General features: G+C 45.9%; 2 protein-coding genes across 3 annotated transcripts; both read right to left on the bottom strand.

The window, feature by feature from the left end:
* Positions 1-202: 202 nt before the first annotated feature.
* LOC142989602 (brevican core protein-like) lies at positions 203-14,567 on the bottom strand. Its single transcript, XM_076139186.1, has 14 exons — positions 13,772-14,567; positions 9,770-9,849; positions 9,314-9,676; positions 8,801-8,975; positions 7,751-7,878; positions 7,373-7,666; positions 5,556-7,292; positions 4,513-5,454; positions 2,158-2,265; positions 1,861-2,019; positions 1,670-1,752; positions 1,434-1,578; positions 996-1,178; positions 203-920 (listed from the first exon to the last, which is right to left on the bottom strand). Exons 1-14 carry the CDS (start codon positions 13,789-13,791, stop codon positions 805-807), a joined length of 4,533 nt encoding a protein of 1,510 aa, XP_075995301.1. The 5' UTR covers positions 13,792-14,567; the 3' UTR covers positions 203-804.
* Positions 14,568-17,952: 3,385 nt separating this feature from the next.
* Positions 17,953-20,427, bottom strand: mrpl24 (mitochondrial ribosomal protein L24). Of its 2 annotated transcripts, none has more exons than XM_076139189.1 (6): positions 20,317-20,427; positions 19,891-20,071; positions 19,347-19,442; positions 19,029-19,132; positions 18,725-18,855; positions 17,953-18,478 (listed from the first exon to the last, which is right to left on the bottom strand). In XM_076139189.1, the coding sequence occupies exons 2-6, from the start codon at positions 20,065-20,067 to the stop codon at positions 18,342-18,344; spliced, it is 645 nt and encodes a 214-aa protein (XP_075995304.1). In that variant the 5' UTR covers positions 20,068-20,071; positions 20,317-20,427; the 3' UTR covers positions 17,953-18,341. The 2 variants fall into 2 exon arrangements, with proteins under 2 accessions (XP_075995304.1, XP_075995303.1); XM_076139188.1 differs by having other exon boundaries at positions 19,891-20,117; positions 20,317-20,388.
* Between the last annotated feature and the right edge of the window lie 448 nt (positions 20,428-20,875).

The following is a 20,875-nucleotide window of genomic DNA, read 5'->3' as shown; positions in this document are numbered from 1 at the left end:
TTGAAAGTACACCGAAACACTTAATTTAACTAATATTTATCTTAACAATTGTTTTTTAATGAAGTGCAAGTCTGGAGTGATTTTACACCGGACATCCTTTTGAATCACGTTACAAGGCTGCCACCTGGTGGCGTAACGAGAACTGCAACTGTCTGCCGCTTGCCCAAATGAAACAAACAAACACGGGGAGTAAAACCACAGGAGGATTTAATCTTTGCTCTGTTCCACAAAACTTTATTACAACATAAAGCTGACGAACAAAACAGTGTCTGCAGCAAATCCAAACAAGATGTGGACACTCGTCACGATTTTGAAACCCTGTTTGTGTTTGTGCGGGTTGATTTCTGGGATGCTAGCACTGTTGGCTTTGTGCTGTGGAGTTTAATGTTCCCGTAAATAAAAGCAATAAACTCAATTCTCGTTGCTGCATTAGAGTGAAAACAAAATTCTCGGTTAGATATAAGGGTGTGTAGAAGAGATTAGCACCGTTTTGTAAAAGTTCCTGGCATTTAAAAAAGCTGAAATGAGTGATTAGTGGTTGGTGTAGGTTTGGACTTGGACACCAAACTGAGCAAAACACAGCAAAAGATATTAAAAATCTGAATCATTGACTCTGGTGAAAATAGGGCCCTTCTTTCTTTGCACTCAGGCCTCTGATGTGAAGAAGAAGAAGCTTGATTTTGGCTTTTACAAAAGGTCTGGACAATAATAAAACAACGGAAACACATTCAATTCAGGTTCAGGTTACGACAGCAGAATTTAAGAGAAGAAGAAGAGGAAGAGGAGGGAGAGGTGATGTGAGCTCTAAAACCTGATGTCCCAGTATTGCAGTGGCTCCTGTGTGGTTTTAAATTCGTCCTCTGTCAAGTCCAGCCTGCTGGTTGTGGGTGACATCACCTCCAGGTGCTGCGCTCCGGCCTCTGAAAGGGGAAAAGGCAGAGTGAGCACCTCAGGGTTAAAACCAAAGGTCAGAGGGCGCTCCGCTCGGATCTCACCTGGGATACACAGGATCTGCGGCCGCTCCCATTCGCCCCCTGACAGACAGGTGATCAGAGGGTTCCGCCTCTGCTGGAAGCCGTCGGCGCAGCGATAACGCACGACCGCGTTTGTGTCGTATCTCTGTCTGACCTTGCCGAATATGGATGCGTTCTGGATCCTGGGCGGTGGACCGCACGAGGCTGGGGGAAGAGGCAGAGACGCTCACAATCTGGCAAACTGAAGTCACAGCATCACTTTGTAATCATGCAAACTGTAGCTTTTGCATTGATATGGGAACTAATGTCCTTTCAGTTTGGGTTAACGGATCAGGAAGGTCCTCTGATGAGACAATAGGGACACTCACCTTCCAGACTGAACAACTTGTAAACATTAAGTGCAACTGGCAACCTCATATTGTGACTCTGTAGCTCTGTGTTCAGTGTCAGATCACTCACAGGTGCCTTTTTTGCAGGTGTAGGCGAGGTGATAGTTGCACGGCACGTCGCTCCAGCGGCCGTTGTCGTGCCACACCATCACCACGCAGTCTTCTCCAGACAGGAAGTAGCTGTCCGGCTGCCCTCTGTACCAGTTCTCATACAGCTATAGGTATCAGGAGAGAATGTTAACAGTGCTTAGATCCTCTTTGTGTAAGATTGAAGACCATAAGAAGGAAGATTTAGCTATTTCTCACCAGTGGCTTCCCATCAGACCAGCGGAAATCATCCTCAACTGTTTTATCATTCAATCCCGTCCACTGGTATTCTTTGTAGTTGGCTGGTAAGGACAGCAGGACATAACATTCCGTTCAAAACCCCAAAAACTGACATGTGCAATTTGAATACAGACCATCAGCTGCGTTAACACACTGCAGCCTGAACCTACTGTTGATGTAGTGTTGCTCCTCAGGGGTCATGACGGACACCAGGTGAGCTCCCAGCATGCGACAGTGCTGCTCTGCCACCTCCCAGCTCAGACGCTGGCTGAAGTGTCGGTAACAGAAGCCCTGAAACTTATCCCAGCCCAGCTCACACTGCTCCAGGTCTGAAAGCGTCAGAGGAGGAGACGGCACTTGGAGCTTTAGGACGTTCTTGTTGTAGAGTTTGTCAGTTTCTTTTATACTTTGGATGCACAGAAAGACATTTGAATGGTGGTTAGAGAGTCAAACAGCAGGCAGCTCACCATCCTGACACAAGTCTCCTCCGTATGTGGGCAAACAGAGACATTTAACCTTCCCGCTCTGCTCGGTACACGTTCCTCCATTCAGACAGGGGTCCTGCAGACAGAGATCTGAAACAACAGAGGACCGGGTTGAATTATTCTGCAGCAGAGAACAGGCCAGAGTGTGTGGGTTTGTAAGCATGTGGTTCACTGATGTAAGGAAGAGAAACGGAAAATATGCTTAAAGACTCAAGAGGCCTAGAGGGCAAAGATACACGAAGAAAAGAGAAGCAAACACTGAACAATATTGAAATACTTAATAATCATTTCTACATCCCTCTCATGAGACAAAGTGTGTTATATGATGTAAATACAGTATATATAAAGATACAGTATCATTGGGTTGAGAGGCTCCGGGAGACATTTAAGCGCTGTAATCCACTTCTACCGCTAGATGGCAGCAGAGGAGCAACTTCAGGAGTCCTTCCTCTTCAGTGAACCTCTTGCAGGTTAAACTCCACTGTGAGACCTTTGATTCCTCTCGTCTTCAGCTCTGATTCAACCAGGGTCATTCACGCTTCAATTTTATGTAACAATAATAATAAATGAATAGCACCGCAGCGATCGTGTGATGATGCGTTTACTGTACATCTGAGAGAAGCAAACAAAGTCAAACTGTATAACTGAGTGAATTTGCCATATATGGAATGAAATTGCTGACTTCAGTCAAAGTGAAACTGTAAATGTCCTTAGTGGGTTTAAAAATATTTATTAAAAAGCTGTTTCTTAATAATATAAATAAGACTATTTCATTCACATAGTTTTCTTGCATTTGTGATTTCTAATCTATAAGTGCCAGTTCTGAGAGGAAATCAGTTGAATCAGGAAACAACCACTAACTTAGACGACCGTAACCACTGAGGGAGTTATTAAGACATCGCTGCCAGGCACAACAACAAGATCATTAAGTGTTGAGTGAATTGAGTTCCAGTGCAGCCATGGTTTACTGTGCATGACAACATAATCCTCACTTCTGCGTTCTGAGGAGAAAGTTGGACGTTGTCACTGCCCAACGGGAATGAAAGCAAAACCCCTGGATTCATTCGGGAGTTTATATTGGCAAAATCATCTGTCTTAATCATAGTCACATTCATGCTTATTCAGCACTATCTGCAGCTGCTGATATAAGTTATAGACAGACGACTGAAGGAACTATTCTTTGGAGTTGTAACACTATCCCTCCTGAGTCCTGGGGGCGGGGTTACACATGGGGGCGGAGCAACACACAGGACTCCACCCACTATCATCCTCAGTAACTGTAGAACTAAACAAAGGTGGGGTTACATTTGAGGAGGATTAAGGAGATTGCAGTAACGTGTTATTCCACACGCGTGTGTAACTCCACATAACATGTCCAATAAAGTCCAATGTAATTTAAACAGAAAACAAAAAAATATAATATATAAATAACAGATTAATCAACTGATAAGCAGGCCACAAACAAACAGGGGTTCATTGATTTTATCATTATTGTATCTACAAAGATCGTGATTAAACAAATGATCGTGAGTATGAAACATTTAATGAGCCATACCAGACCAACAACAACAACTACTACCCCCCCACATGAAATCAACACGGAACACTTCTTGTGCTTACAAACGTATAACAATCATATAGAATCATCTGTGCGTTCATTTCTAGACTAACTAGTCTAAAATTGCAATAGAAACTTTACAGTTTTTAACATTGGATGAGCAGACATGGATTAAACATCTGTTCAACACGATCAGCTATAAAAACATGACTTGTAATTCCATTGGTCAGTGCTGTTTACAATCAACACAGATACTGTTACAGTCAGGGAGGAGAGGAGAGTCGCTTATCCAGCCGCTACCAGCTGGAATAAAGTGATGATGAAGAACAGTCAGGGACAAATAGAACCACAGTTGCGCGGTGTGGGAGCGAGCAAATTCTATTTTTGAACACGGTTGCTCTCTAAACTCGAACGTCACTCTTGCGCTCGCTCATCAAAAAAAACCAAAAAAAAACACCAATATAATGCAGTACTTCACAGAAGTCAATCTTTGGATGAGGAAGAGAACAGCATGCAGAGGAAGGCTGGTTTGTTGACATAAGTCCCAGGTGTGAGTATCTCAGGTGGGGGAGAGAGGTGAGGAGTGTTTTAAAGTGGAGAGGGAAGAGTCAGAAGGGTGTGTGAGTGTGGGCTCGCTGAGACAAGGAGTGGCGTGGGAACAGGAAATGGAAAAAGGGAGGCTGGGGCGAAAAAAAGGAAAGGACCAGGGGTTTAGCACATCACTGCGTTGAGTAGCAAGAGGAGGGCGGTTAGGCTGATGAGAACGGCTTGAACATTACCTGAGAGTCTCCCTGTACCGCCTACTGCAGCCCGCTCTTTGGGCTTGATAAGCAGGGTGGGTGACTGGGTGAGACTAAAATCAACGTCCGCCCGACCTTGATCCACTGGAGGAATGAGGGGCGTCGCCTTCTGCGCGTCCGTCGTCTCGCTGGAGCCTGCAGCCGCGGCGGTGGTGGGACTCCAGGTGCGTGTGGACCAGTGAGCCGTGGTCCAGAGTGTGGTGGCGGCGGCAGCGGCGCCGACCTCGGAGGCGGGTTTGGTGCTGGAGGGGTCAGGTTCTGCCGGCGTGACGGAGGAAGGAACCCCGCCGTACTCAAGGTCGTCTAAGGACTCCTGCAGTCCAGGGTCGGTGGATGTCAGCGCCCAGTTAGAAGTTTGGGACTCTAGAGGGAAAACCATCACTTCTTCTTCTTCTTCTACTTCTTGGAGGGTTGGTGCAGCTGTTGCAGGTTCTTGGCCACTTGATTCCTCATTGGGAGTGATTGTCGTATTGATATGCATCTGATAAACTGATGTAGGGTCTTTTCCTGTGTGGACCTCGAGGCTCAGCTGGGTGGTGTTGGCCACGACTCGAGCCTCAGTAGGAGCTACACTCGTCCAAGAAGCTTCAGGGGCTGTCGGACGCAGCGTTTCCTCTTCTTCTTCTCCTCCTACGGACACATGTTCTCCTGCGATGGCGTCTTCGGTTTCTAAACTAGCGCTGCCCTCCTGTCTGGAATCAAACGTCTCCCACAAGAGAGGGGCGGTGGAGTACAGATCCACTCTCTGCTGTTCTGTAGCTGGCGTCCCAGACAGGAGGCTCGGATGTGGCACATCAGTGTGAGGCTCAGTGGGAACGACGGTGACGGACACAGCAAAAGGTGACGGCGGGGTGGTGACGTCAGATGTGGAGGATTCTGACGTAGCCAGAAAACTAAACGTCTCAATGTCCAGGTTGATCTCTGGAAAATATAAAATATGAACGTTATTGGAAGTTAGGATGCAGAAAATGTGAGATTGAGGTCAGAAGTTGTTATGATGGAGATATCGACCATGTTTATACCTTGAGAGAGATCTCCAGACGCCTCCAGAGGGATCCACAGGGACGTCAGCTCCAGGATGGGAGAGCCGGTGGTCTCGGTTATTTGTGTAACTGCTTCTCTGTCTTCTCCTGGTGAACGTGTTGAGTTAGACGTTAGCACACTTTCTTCTTCTTCTTCTGTTACTGTTGTTGTTTCCTCTTCTCTGTCTTCTCCTTGTAAATGTGTTGAATAGTATATCATTCTTTCTTCTTCTACTGCTGCTGCTTCGTCTTCTCCTGGTGTGTGTGTCGCGTTAGACGTCTGCATGCTTTCTACTTCTACTGCGTCTTCCTCTCTGTCTTCTCCTGGTGCCTGAGTTGTGTTAGACGTCTGCACACTCCCTTCTTCTACTGCTTCATCTTCTTCTCCTGGTGCATGTGTTGTGTTAAACGTCTGCACACTCCCTTCTTCTACTGCTTCATCTTCTTCTCCTGGTGCCTGAGTTATGTTAGACGTCTGCACACTCCCTTCTTCTACTGCTTCATCTTCTTCTCCTGGTGCCTGAGTTGTGTTAGATGTCTGCACACTCCCTTCTTCTACTGCTTCATCTTCTTCTCCCGGTGCCTGAGTTGTGCTAGACGTCTGCACACTCCCTTCTTCTCCTGGTGCCTGAGTTGTGTTAGAGGTCTGCACACTCCCTTCTTCTACTGCTTCATCTTCTTCTCCTGGTGCCTGAGTTGTGTTAGAGGTCTGCACACTCCCTTCTTCTACTGCTTCATCTTCTTCTCCTGGTGCCTGAGTTGTGTTAGAGGTCTGCACACTGCCTTCTTCTACTGCTTCATCTTCTTCTCCTGGTGCATGTGTTGCGTTAAACGTCTGCCCACTGCCTTCTTCTACTGTTTCCTCTTCTCCTGGTGTGTGTGTCGTGTTAGAGGTCTGCATGCTTTCTACTTCTACTGCCTCTTCTTCTCTGTCTTCTCCTGGTGCCTGTGTTGTGTTAAACGTCTGCACACTGCCTTCTTCTACCATTTCATCTTCTCCTGGTGCATGTGTTGTGTTAGACGTCCGCACACTTTCCTCTGCTGCCGTCGTCGTCTCCTCCAGCCTCAGCCTGAGTGCAGGGTCAAGGGTCACGGCGGTGGACTGCGTTATGTTTGCCTCTGCGGTAGGAACGCTTACTGTCCCAGTGTGATTAGATTCCGATTTGTCAAAACCCAAGGTGATCTGCGGCGTTTCTCGTGTGTGATTTGTGCTCTCAGATGTGTGTGTGTGCTCTTCAGGTTGTGTGACTGATGTTGGGTTTTGTGTGTAAGACTCAGGAACCCCCGTCGTGTTTTCAGGCTTGAATTGGGGAAGACTGACGTTCCAGTTGTGCGGGAATTCTGTTTCTGTATTGGCGCTAGTGGTCGGTGACTCAGCGGGAGGTGTTGTGGTGGTGGGGAGCGATGCTGATGCATGCTGGGTACTGTGGCTCAGCTCTGCAGCTGTAGATGTTTCATCAAAGGACTGCAGGAGGTCTAATGTAGATGTGGCGTTCAGGGTCCAATCTGTTGTATCTGTCATAACGGTCTGTTGTGTGCCAAGCAGAACTTCCTTGATGGAGTGGAAGATGGGGAAAGACTCCAGAGCGCTCTGAGCCTCTCGCTCTACCTGCTCTGCATGTTGGCTCAGATGCAGTTCTTCGTCTGTCTCCATTAGAATGACAACATCCTGTCCGATGTCCTCAGGCTCTGTGGCCGCGTAGTCCACAGGGGAGGCAGTGTGAGGATGTCCATCATCTGTAGAGGACAAATACAGTTTAGTAGAAAGGTAAACAACTTGATTTCACTACACTTAGTACTGTAGTACTTGAAAGCACCTTTGAAACAGTAGACATCGTGGAGGCTGGATCTCTCGGGAAAGCCTGTTTGGTTGCTGAAGCGGTAGACGGTTTTCACACCGGGCAGGGATCCTCCACAGCGCTCCCTGGGGGTTAGTATGGGGTAACGCACGCTGCCGTCAGACAGCCAGCCGGGGCTGCAGCGGTCCAGCCCCTCGCTCCAGGCCAGGTGCAGCTGTCCTGTGGTGGCCAGCTCTGCACCCAACGCTCTGCAGTACAACCGGGACTCATCGAAGGACAACTGCTGCGGGACGGGATCGTGGAACACCTGACCTGGAAAACACACAAAGCTTTTCAGAGGTGGAAGAGGAAATATGGGGGTTAGGGTTAGAGGGTGAAGGTGTTGAGATTACGTACCAACAATGTGCTCTACATAACAATACACATCAAATAGATTCTCTGGAGTCATCGTTCCATAGTTTCTCACTCCTGGTCGACCGTCCATGTCTCCATAGCAAGCCTCCCTGGGCACCTGGATCGGGTACCTACATCACAAGATACACTATGAAAACATCTCGACTCCAATTTCTGCTCAAATGAACCAATATAAAGTAAACTAGTGTCTCATTGTTACAGCCTCCTTCAGTAAAAAGCAAAAGGTTAAACTTTAGTAACAGTCTCAAAGTTTGGGGATAAAATGATGATGAATTTTCCCTCAGTTTAAGATCTATAAAGCCTAATTTAATATAAAAGGGAACAATCAGATGTAGATGATGGAGTGGAAAACTATTTATGGATTTTACCCATTAATGTAATCTGATCTGCATCTGAGTCAACAGACACAAACACAACCTGTCTGACCTCACATCACATAAACAGTTGTAGATTCTGTAACTGAACAGAAACTCTATACATCCCTCTGCACAGATCTATATTTATTGCATCAAATAGTACAATTGTGAATTCATTGTCCCCCTAAGAGGCTGAAACACATTCAGGCCCCAAACCACAACGTTCCCTTCACCATTCACAGGCGGGATCGACTTTTGGTTCTGAATTCTGACTATGAAAGCCAAACAGTTCAGTCGGTTTTGTCTCACAGACCACATTGTCCCAGAGGCCTGGTGGAACATCCAGGTGGTCTTGTGGAAACTGGAGGATTGCAGTAAATGTTTATTTTGGAGAGCAGCACTTTCAGCCACCGTGTCTTTCCAAGAAAACCGTTTTAGTTCAAGAGACTCCAGTAAGTTATAAACATTTCTGCATTTCTTCCCTGAGATCCATTTTCACCTCCATCACCAGAGACTGTTAATATTTCATTCATTCATCCATCCATTCAGAACGTATTTGTCCATTATTGTGGCTTTGGCTGAAGGTCAGACTGCATTTTCTAAGTGATTACCACGACGCAAACCAAATCTATGAAACTGCAAAGAGCTCAGACATGGAAACAGTGATGTCATCTACCTGACTGACTGATCCGCCAGCCAGCCGGCGTCACACTGCTCGTATCCGTCATAGTAAGCTGCCAGCAGCTGATCCGGAGTGGCGATGTGCGCGCCGATGGCCTCGCAAGCCGTCTGGGCCTGCTGGAAGGAGAAGGCGTACCGACCCAACGCATCTCTGTAGTGGAACACAACACCTGGAACAACAAAGGGGAAACTAAAGTAGTCTGGGGCGCCGTTGTGACAAGAACATCACATACATTTGATGAATAGTTGAACACTTTTGCTGCAATTGAGGCTAATAGTCTGCACACTGATGTTATTCCTTCACCTCAACACAAACTGTGGACAGAAGGAGCTGATCTCATTTCACACCCAATGTAATCTGAGTCTAGGAGCTAAAATATTAAATAGTGCCTCACGCTTGGAGCTGATGGCGTGTCGTGTATACAAATCTGTTGTTGTCAAGGACAGTTATCCTGTGCTAGACTGTAAATTTAGCTGCGTGTAAACGTGAAGCCTTCCCTCTCGTTACCTTTGATCTTGAGTTGTGTGAAGTCGCTGGCATCCTCCAGGCCCTGTTGCACCTCACAGCGATAATGGCCCGAGTCGCTGGACCGCAAATCACCCAACCACAGCGACAGGTCGTCGGGGGAGGATGTGTAATTTAGCAGGGCAACACGATCTCGGTAGACATCGTTGATCTTCACCCTCTGATCCCGCGCCACCAGGATCTGCGTCTCCACGCCTTTGGACACCATGGTCCACTTGATACGCGGCGGAAGAGGAGACGAGGTGGAGGACAGAGACACCGAGCAGGGAATGGTGACGGAGCTGCCAAGTGGGGCGAAAACCAGGTCAGAGAGGGGGATCTTCACCTGCAGATGTCTCACATGGTCTGGAAAAAGAGGGGAAACGGAGTAAGAGGAGAAGGAGGAGTGGAGGAAAAGCAGGAGCTGATGTTCAATAACGTGAGTAAGAGTAGAAGTACCAAGTTCAGATGGCCTGTGGGCGGGAAAGGCCAGGGTGAGATGGCAGACGGCACAGAGTAGAGGGAGAATCCGGGCGTGTCTGTGGAGATGAAGAGGCAAACGCATTAAGAGTTATGTCATTTGGAAAGGTTACGATAAAACACGAGAGGGGCGGAGATCAATCCATCGCCTTCCGAAGTCGACTCGGGGGAGAAAAGGAATAAAAACGACAGCAACCGAGTGATTTCTCCTCTGTTCCCTTTCCAATTTCACGCAGATGTAACCTTTAATAGGCGAAGCGAGACGTGAAACCCCTACATGGTGTATTGAGTTGGTTCAGCCATTAGAGAACCACGAGCCGCCCATCTTATCACACTGATTGATTGGAAGATGTAAAGGTCGCGACCTACACGCTTCTGCTTCGTCCACTTATTGCGCCTCAGTGATTCTGTTAGCGGTTAATAGTGTCAGTCGATATGAAGCTTCAGCCGTTTATACGATTCTGACGCAGTTACAGTCAACATTTGATCTGTTTTGATCTTGTGATGCTCAGTGGGAAGAACGTTTGCAAACCTTTAAGGGATCAGTTGGAATTTCTGTAATAGCTCTTCAAATGCAGGAATCGCTACCCACACACACACACGAGCGCAAGGCTGGGCCCCGAACACAAGAGAGGCGCATCTGCGGCTTTCGACGGGAATGTGTGCGGCACAAGCTGCGGACCACAGGCCATTCATCTCCTCCATGAGCTAATAACACGCCTCCCTCAGCCCAGCGGCGTCCTGCCAGCTCGCCGTCACCCGTCTGGCCCTGTCATTAGCCAGCAGACATGGCAGACCGTTTCTAGTGACCTCGCTCAACCTCCAAGGAGCAGCCGCGGTGAAGCTGGAAACCTTCGATCATCGCTGTGAAGTGCGTGTGTGAAGCTGTGTGTGTGTGTGAAGCACTGTGTGGCATTTTCAGTGTCGTCTAGAGTGAAATAGAATCTAAGAGGTGTCGCTGTGTTTCATCTAGGCTTTTTTTGGCAGGAGATGTTTCTCATAGTGTCACGGTGAACCAAGCGACTCATCGTTACAGCTGAGAGGGAGTGAGAGAGGGAGTGAGAGCAACGTCACCATGAAAGAGACTGAACCATGAAATGGAGAGACTTAGAGAAAAGGAAGGAGATGAGGAAGGAAGGACATTAAGTTTGCTTAATTTCCAACATTTTGCCCCCAAATTTAACCAAAATCTCTTTGTTCTTATGACATCAGACTGCAATCTGTCTCATTCACATACCGCCACCAAGGCAGAAAAGGCGACACAGAAGCCTATTATGGTGTAAATAAAGCTTTTTCATTACTAATCATTACTTTTGCATCCATCTCATAATGTGAAGAAATTAATAAATAAGTCAAATAAATAAGTATCTTGGCTCCGCCCCTTTTATGGAGATTGACAGCTAAATATAATCTAGGTTCTTCCCTCTAATATTGTTTTTCAGTAATTCTGACACACACACACACACACACACACACACACACACACACACACACACACACACACACACACACACACACACACACACACACACACACACACACACACACACACACACACACACACACACACACACACACACACACACACACACACACACACACAATTAATGATGTCACTGCTCCTGTTCATTTGTACTTAAGTCAAAGTGGAGCCGTCTAATAAGCATTAATTAAATCCAACTTTGCTGCCTCAGCACATCAAACAGCTTAACAGCTTCTTAAGCGCCGGCACAAACATCGCTCACAAACTTGTCATATTAAATGGTCTTCTTTCTTCTTCTTTGTTGGTAGTTATAGATGTTGTCTGTTTCCCGGCCAGCTGGTTGGACTCCACAGGCTGGTGTCACTATTAGTATTCTTGACAAGGGGACGTCGCACAAAAAGCCAGCAGTGGTCCAGGAGGACAGCTGCACACTGAGCTTTCACTTCATACCCGCTGCCTCACAAAAGGCCTCGGGTGAAATTAAAGGACAGAGCGCTGGCACACTTACACGCTTTTTATTCTTGCTTTCTTTTGCTCTTTTCAAGTTTAAAACCACTAAGAATCACTGTGTACAAAAAGGAACCGGGCCACATTAAGGCCACTGTCCAGAAATGTTTCAACTGTCATACATAAATATGTGTGTGTGTGTGTGTGTGTGTGTGTGTGTGTGTGTGTGTGTGTGTGTGTGTGTGTGTGTGTGTTCGCCCCCCGGAGGGTTGGTGATGCTGATGGGACTTTGGCTTCATTGTCACCAGGTCATTTTAAAAGACGAGTCAAGCTGGTAGTTCACTGAAACAACATATCCAGTCTCATCCCCGAGCAGAGACGGATCAGCTGACTGACTGCACTTTGGGCGTCGTCAATGGAAGAAAAACTCGGAGCATTAGGATAAGAAATGGAAAATTCACTTCCAGCCTCGATGCTTCATGTTGTCGACCTTATTTTAAATGCAAAGAAGTATTAAAAAAGGAACAAGTAGGACTGATCTAAAGCCTTGTTACTTGATCTTTAGTTTGGCCCAGCAACCTGGAAAATGACTCCTGGCTCCAATTCAGCCTGGGTCAAGACAGGAAGCTCCTGCAGGATCTGGGCTTGAAATGGCTTTGTTAATAAGTCCAAGATCAAAAAACTACAAAAAATCTTTACAATCCTGCAGCTTAGTCTGGATGTTAAGTTGAAAATCAAACCTAACGTACTAATAGTGTTCATTAAGACTGATTAAAGCTCAGATCCTGGATGCTGATGACTACTACCAACATGGCAACCCGACCCGACCCTGACGCCCAAACTGGGGTTATTCCCCTCAACACCACGCCTCTGACTTCTGACAAGAGCCACCACAACACCTCCACACATCCGATGCACCGAAGTTACTCAAAGGATTGGGCTCAGATCAGAGACGTCGCCCACGCCGTCTCTGCAGACATCTTCAATCTTACAAGTACTACTTAGTAATAAAAGAACCCGACAACCTTGAGAAAAAGAACCAAACCAAAACCAAACACCTGGTGTCAACAAGTCCATCCAACCAACACTGATCAGTGCCTGGACCACCTGAGTACAAACTTCTCATGTAGTCTTACCTCAGTCAAGGCCCGAGGCAGCCAAGTTTGTGTCTTCTTTAGGAGACCAACACCAAACAAAACTTTTTTGTATTTGTTGACATTAAGCAATGTAAACATACATCTGATTGCAAGTCAGATGTCACTTACATAATGAGTTTAAAAGCAAAACTGGGTCAGCCTGTATAAATGCAGAATTGAACCATGAGACAACTTATTAGGCAACCACATGCATGACATCATCACCTAGGACTGGGTGCCCAATGTGCAGATATGGTTCAGAAATGACCATAATAGGAATATGAAAGTTTGATTTGATACAAATAAGAGCGTTACATAAACATAAAAGAGTGGAGGACTGCACCCCCCTCTCTCCCTCTCTCCCTCCCTCTCTCTCTCTCTCTCTCCCCCTCTCTCCATTGAAGCATGATGCACTTTAGATTTCCTCTCCCTCTCTCTCTCTCTCTCTCTTTAAAGCTTTCTGCATCTCCTGCAGGGCAAAGCAAAGACATTTCAGACCTTCTTACTCATACAGAGCAGAATCATTCAATAAACACACACAAAAACTGTTCTGCATATGCAAATCAAAAATCCTCTACACGTTTGGAAATGTGGAGGAATGTTCTGGGTAATATGGAAAGATGGATATGCATTTCAGAAACATTTAGGAGAAAAAGTATGAGACATTAATTATCCGTATTTGACAACAAAACCGGCGTTCATTAACTGCGTCAACAGCGGAAAATGACAAATCTACGTGGTTGACGTCGCAGTTTCAGGACCTCCACTTCGGACAGCAACTATTACAATGCAGTTTAACGATTTAAAAAAAGAAAAAGTCATTATCAGAAGTTACAGCATCCTTTTTTATAAATGAATTATAAATCCGAAAAAAGTCTAAAAAGACGTAAAACAACGCAAAAACAAAAAACCTACCGAATTCTCCCGAGCAGCATCTCAGATGATGATGGATAAACTGAGTTGTGTGATGAAAAACTCTTTTCTTCTGGCTTGTCCGGCTGCTCAGCTTGGTGCAGTGCGTCTGTGCTGCCTGCCTGCCGGGGGAGCGAGAGAGCGGCTGTGCGCAGGTACCGACGGCGACCCGAGCGACTCCGAGGCTGGGAGAGAGAGAGAGAGAGAGAGAGGAGGGAGTCCCCGAGCACATTCGGACCAATATCTAAACCTAGATCTGCCCACTTTTCCAGGCCCGGACTACACTGGGACAGAGATGGCGCATGTCTGTCAAAGAGGGGCAGCGTGTGTGAGTGTGTGTCAGCTGCTGATGATGCTGCAGGTAGAGAGTTATTGCAGTAGTCAGTGATGCTGGCGGAGGATGAGGAGGAGGCTGCCTCTTCTCTCTTCTTGTCAGCAGTAACAGACTCTTTGCTTCACTGCTCTCTGGCTTCTTGCCTGTTAAAGTCTGAGGATGTGAAAGGTCGAGTCATAATCACCTTAACCATGGAAGTGAAGAGCGTGCACCTCTAATGCAGATTGCAACGTCATGCTGGGGGGCACAAGATCTGCTTAGGGCCCCCAAAATGCTGGAGCCGGCCCTGAAGGCTTCATATGCAGTCAGATATTATAAATGTATTGGTGTAAAATCTGCAATAGGTCAAATAAACTACAAGTGCCTCAAATGTGAACTTAATCTGGAGAATAAGATTTTAGATTAATGTAGTAAAGTAAAAAGTATACGTCCCTCTGAAACATATAGAGTTGTAAGTAGCAAAAACAAGGAATATGAACGATGTGAACATTATGTAACAAATGTTAACTCTCATAAAAGTTGCTGCGTCTTTGGTTGAATGGTGCTTTGTTGCCGCTCCATGACTCAGCAGTGCTTTGGCAATGCTCACCTGAGGAATCTCACAACCACATATGAGTAGGATGGTCTGGGGGGGGGGGGGGGAGCAGAGACCAGACAGAGCTCACAGCTGTGCCCTGATCCAATATGACTGAGCATCACATCGACCCAGTCTGAGGGGATTTGCCTCTGCTGCCATGACTCACGTCCAGAGGTTAGCGATCAGGGGAGTGTTTGGGACACTAGGGGCCAGATGTGTGTTAGAAGGACTAAAATGGTGGTAATGTGAACAGTAGAGAGTCCGGTCCTACATCTGTCCTCAACATAATGAGGTTGTGCAAGAATCCACCCCGTTCACTAAATTAGACAAAACAAATATGCATGCAAACCAGGACTCAGACCTGTGTACAACCCAACATTACATTTTCCAGCAACGGGCCTATAATCACACATTAGACGTTATCATTATACTGCAGTCGAGCTTTGGTCATCATGTGACTCAGCAGCAGAACTAGAATTGGGGTTTTTTAAAAGTGTCTTCAGATGTTCTGCAGATCTTCAGGGAGTTAAATGTTCTTCGTCAGTGAAACATTTTAGCTCATCATCAGTCATGTACATGTTTGATGGAAACTTCATGGGGAGTTAGAACACACCAGCATGGGAAGTGTAACGAGGAAGTGAACTCCAGCCTAAACACACATGGGATTGATTAGGTTAACTAGCTGACTCAGCAAAATTACAGAGCTTGTCTTCATTCTGTGGTTCAACTTAACCGGGTTAGCAGCATGTCTGTGAATGCACCATAAAAAAGAGATTACAAGATTCTCTAAACTCGCTCTACAAGTTAAGACTGCCTTAATAAGTGTGTAAATGGGGAAAAATGGAGCCAAAATAGAGTGGAACATCACACAGGAGCAGAAGGTTCCACCTCACCAACATGACACTCCACCTTGCTGAAATCCCAGACTGGAATCTATCCATCCCTCATGCAACGATGGGAAAAAGACGAGCAACATCTGAATCATTTTTTTCTTCCCATGAAAGCAAAAACCTCAAAACCCAGTTTCCGCTGACTGGCTCCTTTCAGTCCGTCTTGGATCAAAGTGGCAGAGAAGCTGGGCAGCGGGAAGAGAGGCTGGGGAAAAAAAAGGCAGCACTCATTCGCTCGTCTGCAGGCTGAGCCAAACCAACCTGCCATGCCTTTAGCATGATGTTACTGCACCCAGCCAGAATGAGGGCACGGAGAGCCACAGTTCAAATTTGACCCAATTATATTACTTGTGACACATCATTTTTCGTATCACTGCCTGCCAATGAGGCTAGTTGCTTCCACAGCTGGAGACCTGGCAGGAAGAGAGGTTTGGGTAAATTAATAGTAGTGGTTAACCAGTGAGGAAAAAGTTAGAGACTTCATCGCCTCTTCATGTGTCACTGAGGCTCAGCCTGGCTGCTAAACATACAGATCATTATTAAAAACATATTCCATCAAAAGGTATAGCTTAGATTTAGAGTTATAACGGGCCGTTTTCAGTGAAGTGATCTTCGCACACCGTCTGACAGATGTGGACGTGATGAAAGGAATTGTTTGCTGCATTCTGGGGGAGTTGTGACTGCCCTCTGCTGGAATCTATGAGAAGTACGACTGCACAGTGTCAGTGTCTGCTCCACATAAAGCTCAGATACATAATCAAGGATGCAGTGTAACACACCCACTGCAGGGCTTCCAGGGGGCTACAGGAACCCGACTTGACCAACCAAGCCCCAAAACAGGAGAAGCTGCTTAAATCAGTTTATTATTCTAAAGGTATATTCAAAACAGAGTGGAACAATAATTTAGATCCTTAACTGCAAAAAAATAGCAATTTGCGAGAATCAAGAGGTGAAAGCTCAGTCAATACTTGCAAAGTGGGGCAGAGAGTCAGAACAAGGTCAAGCCTTCTAACATCTGGATGGCAGACTATTGACTCACCTTAGACAAGGACAGCATCGACCTCAGCCTCGGGGAAGAAAGTAGACCTCGGGCTGAAACAGAGAGACAGTGCACACAGAGGAACACGGAGGCGTGGAGGCTCACCTGCCTTCAGTCAGCAGCTCCTTCACCCATTGGCACACGGCAATAAAGTGGAATCCCTCACACAGACACCAAACCACCACACACACACACCAGAAACCACTCCCAACAGTGTCAATTAGAATGAAGAGGATAGAACTGAACATCATGACATGCAACTAAAAAGAAAACTCACTTTTATTTATTATTGAGTCAAAAATAGGAAGCAAACTTACTTGACCCTACAGGAAGCAATGCATACACACTTACCAACTGTTTGCAATCGGGGTCAAAAAGGGTCAATGGAGGACTGACACAAGCTTCTTTGCCATGCTCAGTGTCAAGCAGTGTAAAGGTTTAAAGCAGGAATGCAGACTGGGATTGAGTCCAATGACTTGATAGGGCAGGATTAGAGTTTAATTCTAACCACCAATCACAGCTTCCTGTTTTCTGTCATATGTGTCATTACACATGTCCACTATAATAGAACGCAGAAGACCAAAGAAACGTGGGGACATTTCACCTCGTGTAAATGTGATTAATTAGTTTTCCATAATTCTATTTAAATCTGTGGATTTGGGAGAAAGAAATGAAAACCTTTGATGTTGGAAATTTTAATGCGTCAACCATCTGGGTAAAGTGGAGAAAGTGAATGACTTTAACACTTTAGCAGTCTCTATAAAAGTGTCCCTGAATGAATGAGGCTCAGTTGGACATCTTTACTGAGGCTGGAGCTCAAACTTGGATCCCAACGCACAAATTGTCACCGTTTACTGGAATAACAGACAATGCTGCTTTATAAGAGAGTCAAATGAGGCGAGGGAGAACTTGGTCCAGTCTGAGTCATTTCCTTTTTCTATTTTCATGCAGACTCTTTCCCCAGAAGAGTTGGAAAGGAAGACTGGTTTGTCTCACAGAGTGGAAGCCTGCCCGGGCTTCTGGGTAATAATATAATGCTCTTAAACCTCTTGAATCATCTAAATTGGTGGTAAGAACAACCGATACCGACAATAATGGACTCTTCCAATTCCACAAACTGTATTCATTCTACGGGTATATGGTGACAGGAATTATTCTCTCTTGGACTGTGTGTGTGTTGCATTCTGCCAATCTAACGTTAATGTGAGCAGAGATTCCTCCCTGCCATCTGAGCTGCAGCGCTGCTTTCAGAAGCTTTTAGAACTTAAGAATATATGTATTTGCTTTATGAACAAAATGAGAGTTCTGATTCTGATCCATCAGGTTTCAGAACCGTGACCTCTGTCCATGTTAATCCCTTTATTCCTCTACAGCAAACCATCTCACAATACATTTAACTAATTGATCTTATTGCCTCAGGAGACAAAATCGTTGACATGTGACATTTATTCATAAACTCAAAAATATCAAAAACATGATGTCATCTTAAATACAGAACACTGAAGTTGAAACTGAGCCCAGTCAGCAAACACCCAGGGTTTTAAGGTCCATGATGATTTCCCTCTATAGTCTCAATGTGCAGCAGCGTCTTAAAGTCTGTTCTTTGCTCACCTCATCCTTTTTCAAACATGGTTCAGCTGAGTCCCACCAACATGAGCTTTCATTGATGCCTCCTGCAGCGCCGCTAAGCAGCTATTGGAGCCTGGGATATGAGAGCTGTGTGTGTTCTCTGGTCAATACCAGTAGGTCGTCTGCTGCCTCCTGTTCTCCTGGATGCCCAGCTTCTCCATCACCTCCTCCTCCAGGGTTTTCAGAGACGGTACGTAGGTCTTCATTAGTGTGTCCTCTGTGCTGGTATCTTTGGGACCATCTGAGACAGAAGAAACGTATAACATCCAAAAACTGACAACTTGTAGAACAGTGGGCAAAATGCAAAGCCACAATAACACACACACACACACACACACACACACACACACACACACACACACACACACACACACACACACACACACACACACACACACACACACACACACACACACACACATAACACACACACACACACACACACACACACACACACACACACACACACACACACACACACACACACCTTTCCACTGTTCTGGCACAATGCCATCCCGCCGCTCCACAACAGGTTTGGGGATAATTCGTCCTGTCCTCAGAGACACTCGCACTTTGTCGCCCTCCTCTGTGAATCTCCACTCCACCTCAGTGGGCTTCCTGGATGATGAAGATCAGTGTGTCACAGTCTGTGTTTTCTATATTCAGAATGCACTTTGGGGCATTAAAGGGCGTTTCATTTTAGAGCCACATAGGAACGTACACCCACACATTTGTCTCCTGCTCACACAGACCCTTGAAAGCCCTGTAAGCGACACTTATTGATTGTTTACCTGTCCGATGGCTCAACCAGGGCAACATTTTGGAGCAGGAGGGGCGCTTCACTGGCGATATAGTTCCCACGGTAATCATCTGTCCTTCCAATGTACCTGTAATGCTGAAACAGAGGAAAACACTTTGACTGTCTGCCTCAAATCTACCTGAAGTTCCATCAGAAGCATTATGGCTCCCTCTAGTGGACTAAACAAAACCAATCCATGATGTAGAACCCTCACAACAGTTGCTTGACAGGAATGACATCAAACTAACAACGCTCTCAATGATTTCATAATAGAGACTCTTTCCTTTAGGGTTAGGGAAACAATCCTTACCGTGTTCAGTCCCTCCAGGATAACCCAGTTTCTGTGTCTGAAGACTTGGATCACTTTTCCTTGCTTCCCTTTGTCCTTCCCTGAGAGGATCTCAACCTGAGTGACATTTAACGACAAACAAACAAACACAGACACTGAATACTGTGTTGTTGAAGTTCATTCTTATTTAGGTCTGACATCTACCACATAACAACATCCAGCCACACTTCACCATAGAAGTCAATATAACAGTGTAAAGCAATGGATGTTTCACTGTGCAGTACTTGACTTTGCAAGACAATATTAACATAATCGTCCTGACTACAGCTCTATATTACTGGTATCAACATTAATTTGACACTGCTGGAACATTTAATATCACACTAAAGCACTAATAAATGGTGAATTATTGGAACACACCAGATTAAAGAAAACATCATTCATCTGAAGGCTGGAGTTCTTATTTAAAAGTTCTTCGTAAGGACTTTAAGGTGTTTTATTCTACATTACTGAAGGTTAAACACAGTGAATAGATGGTTGTTGTGTGTGTGTGTGTTTGACTCACCGTGTCTCCCCGCAGCACTGACCACTCCGTCACCGGCTCCACAAACACCTTCCTCCGCTGCTTCCCCGGTGGATTCCGTCTCTTAGCAGCCACAGTCCAGGGCCTGTTGGTGCCGAAACGGTAGTTTTTGGGCGCAACGACCTTCGCCGCCATCGACAGGAGAGCAGTGAGCCTCATTTGTCTGCAAGGAAGGAAGAGCAAAGCTAAGCTAAAGTGCCCAGCTCCGTCTGAAAACAATGGTGTCACATTAGCCTTGGCTAACGCTAGCTTGTGTGGTAGCTATCATTTAAAGACACACCGCCGAAACTATTTCCAGTAACATGCACATACATCCAAACAGAACACGTCACATCTTAACAGAAGTTAATATTATGCCACTGTTATGTTAGAAATAGTGAAATGGGACTTAGCGACATAACTTCTCACCTCACTTGATGTCAATGTCACATGTAGCAGGCAACCGACACCACCACCAACATTAACAATGATGTACAGCAGCGCCTCCTACTGGACAGGAGGGTGACGCATTGCTCGGCGCATGCGCACTGGCTGTGAAAGCAGGCCGCAGGCACTGAAGACGACAAAAATCGGTTCATTTGTTATTGTTAAGCTCATTCGCAGTTTTATTGTGATTTCCTGTTTGAATGTAGGATATTAAAGCCATTTCCCCAAGATGTACTGCAGGTTCTTTTCTTGCTCTTTGTTTGGTTTGCAGTGAAATTATGTTACATTACATTACGATCATTTGGCAGACGCTTTTATCCAAAGCGACTTACATTACATTACCACAATTCGCAGAGGGGGGAGCAATTGAGGGGTCGGTGCCTTGCTCAGGGGCACCTCGGTAGGGGCTCGAACCGGCGTCCCTCCGGTTCCCAAGCGGAAGCACTATCCACTGAGCCACTGCCTCCACACAACAGAGACAACAACAGACATACCAGAAGACACAATGCTTCAATTTCTAATAGCTGCAATCAAACACAAG

The sequence above is a fragment of the Genypterus blacodes genome, unplaced genomic scaffold, assembly GCF_046128005.1.
Source record: "Genypterus blacodes isolate CSIRO-AG114 ecotype Tasmania unplaced genomic scaffold, CSIRO-AGI_Gbla_v1 ptg000438l_1, whole genome shotgun sequence".
NCBI classification, from domain to species: domain Eukaryota; kingdom Metazoa; phylum Chordata; class Actinopteri; order Ophidiiformes; family Ophidiidae; genus Genypterus; species Genypterus blacodes.
This window is presented reverse-complemented; position numbering and strand designations above follow the sequence as displayed.

Coding starts and splice junctions, on each gene's coding strand:
- LOC142989602 (XM_076139186.1), bottom strand. CDS start 13,791: ATGCTGCTCGGGAGAATTCG. Junction 2,266..4,512: donor CGGTACAGGGAGACTCTCAG/GTAATGTTCAAG, acceptor CTGTTGTTTCAG/ATCTCTGTCTGCAGGACCCC. Junction 2,020..2,157: donor AGGAGACTTGTGTCAGGATG/GTGAGCTGCCTG, acceptor TGACGCTTTCAG/ACCTGGAGCAGTGTGAGCTG.
- mrpl24 (XM_076139189.1), bottom strand. CDS start 20,067: ATGAGGCTCACTGCTCTCCTGTCGATGGCGGCGAAGGTCGTTGCGCCC. Junction 18,856..19,028: donor CTGGTTGAGCCATCGGACAG/GTAAACAATCAA, acceptor TTCATCATCCAG/GAAGCCCACTGAGGTGGAGT. Junction 18,479..18,724: donor TGTGCCAGAACAGTGGAAAG/GTGTGTGTGTGT, acceptor CTTCTGTCTCAG/ATGGTCCCAAAGATACCAGC.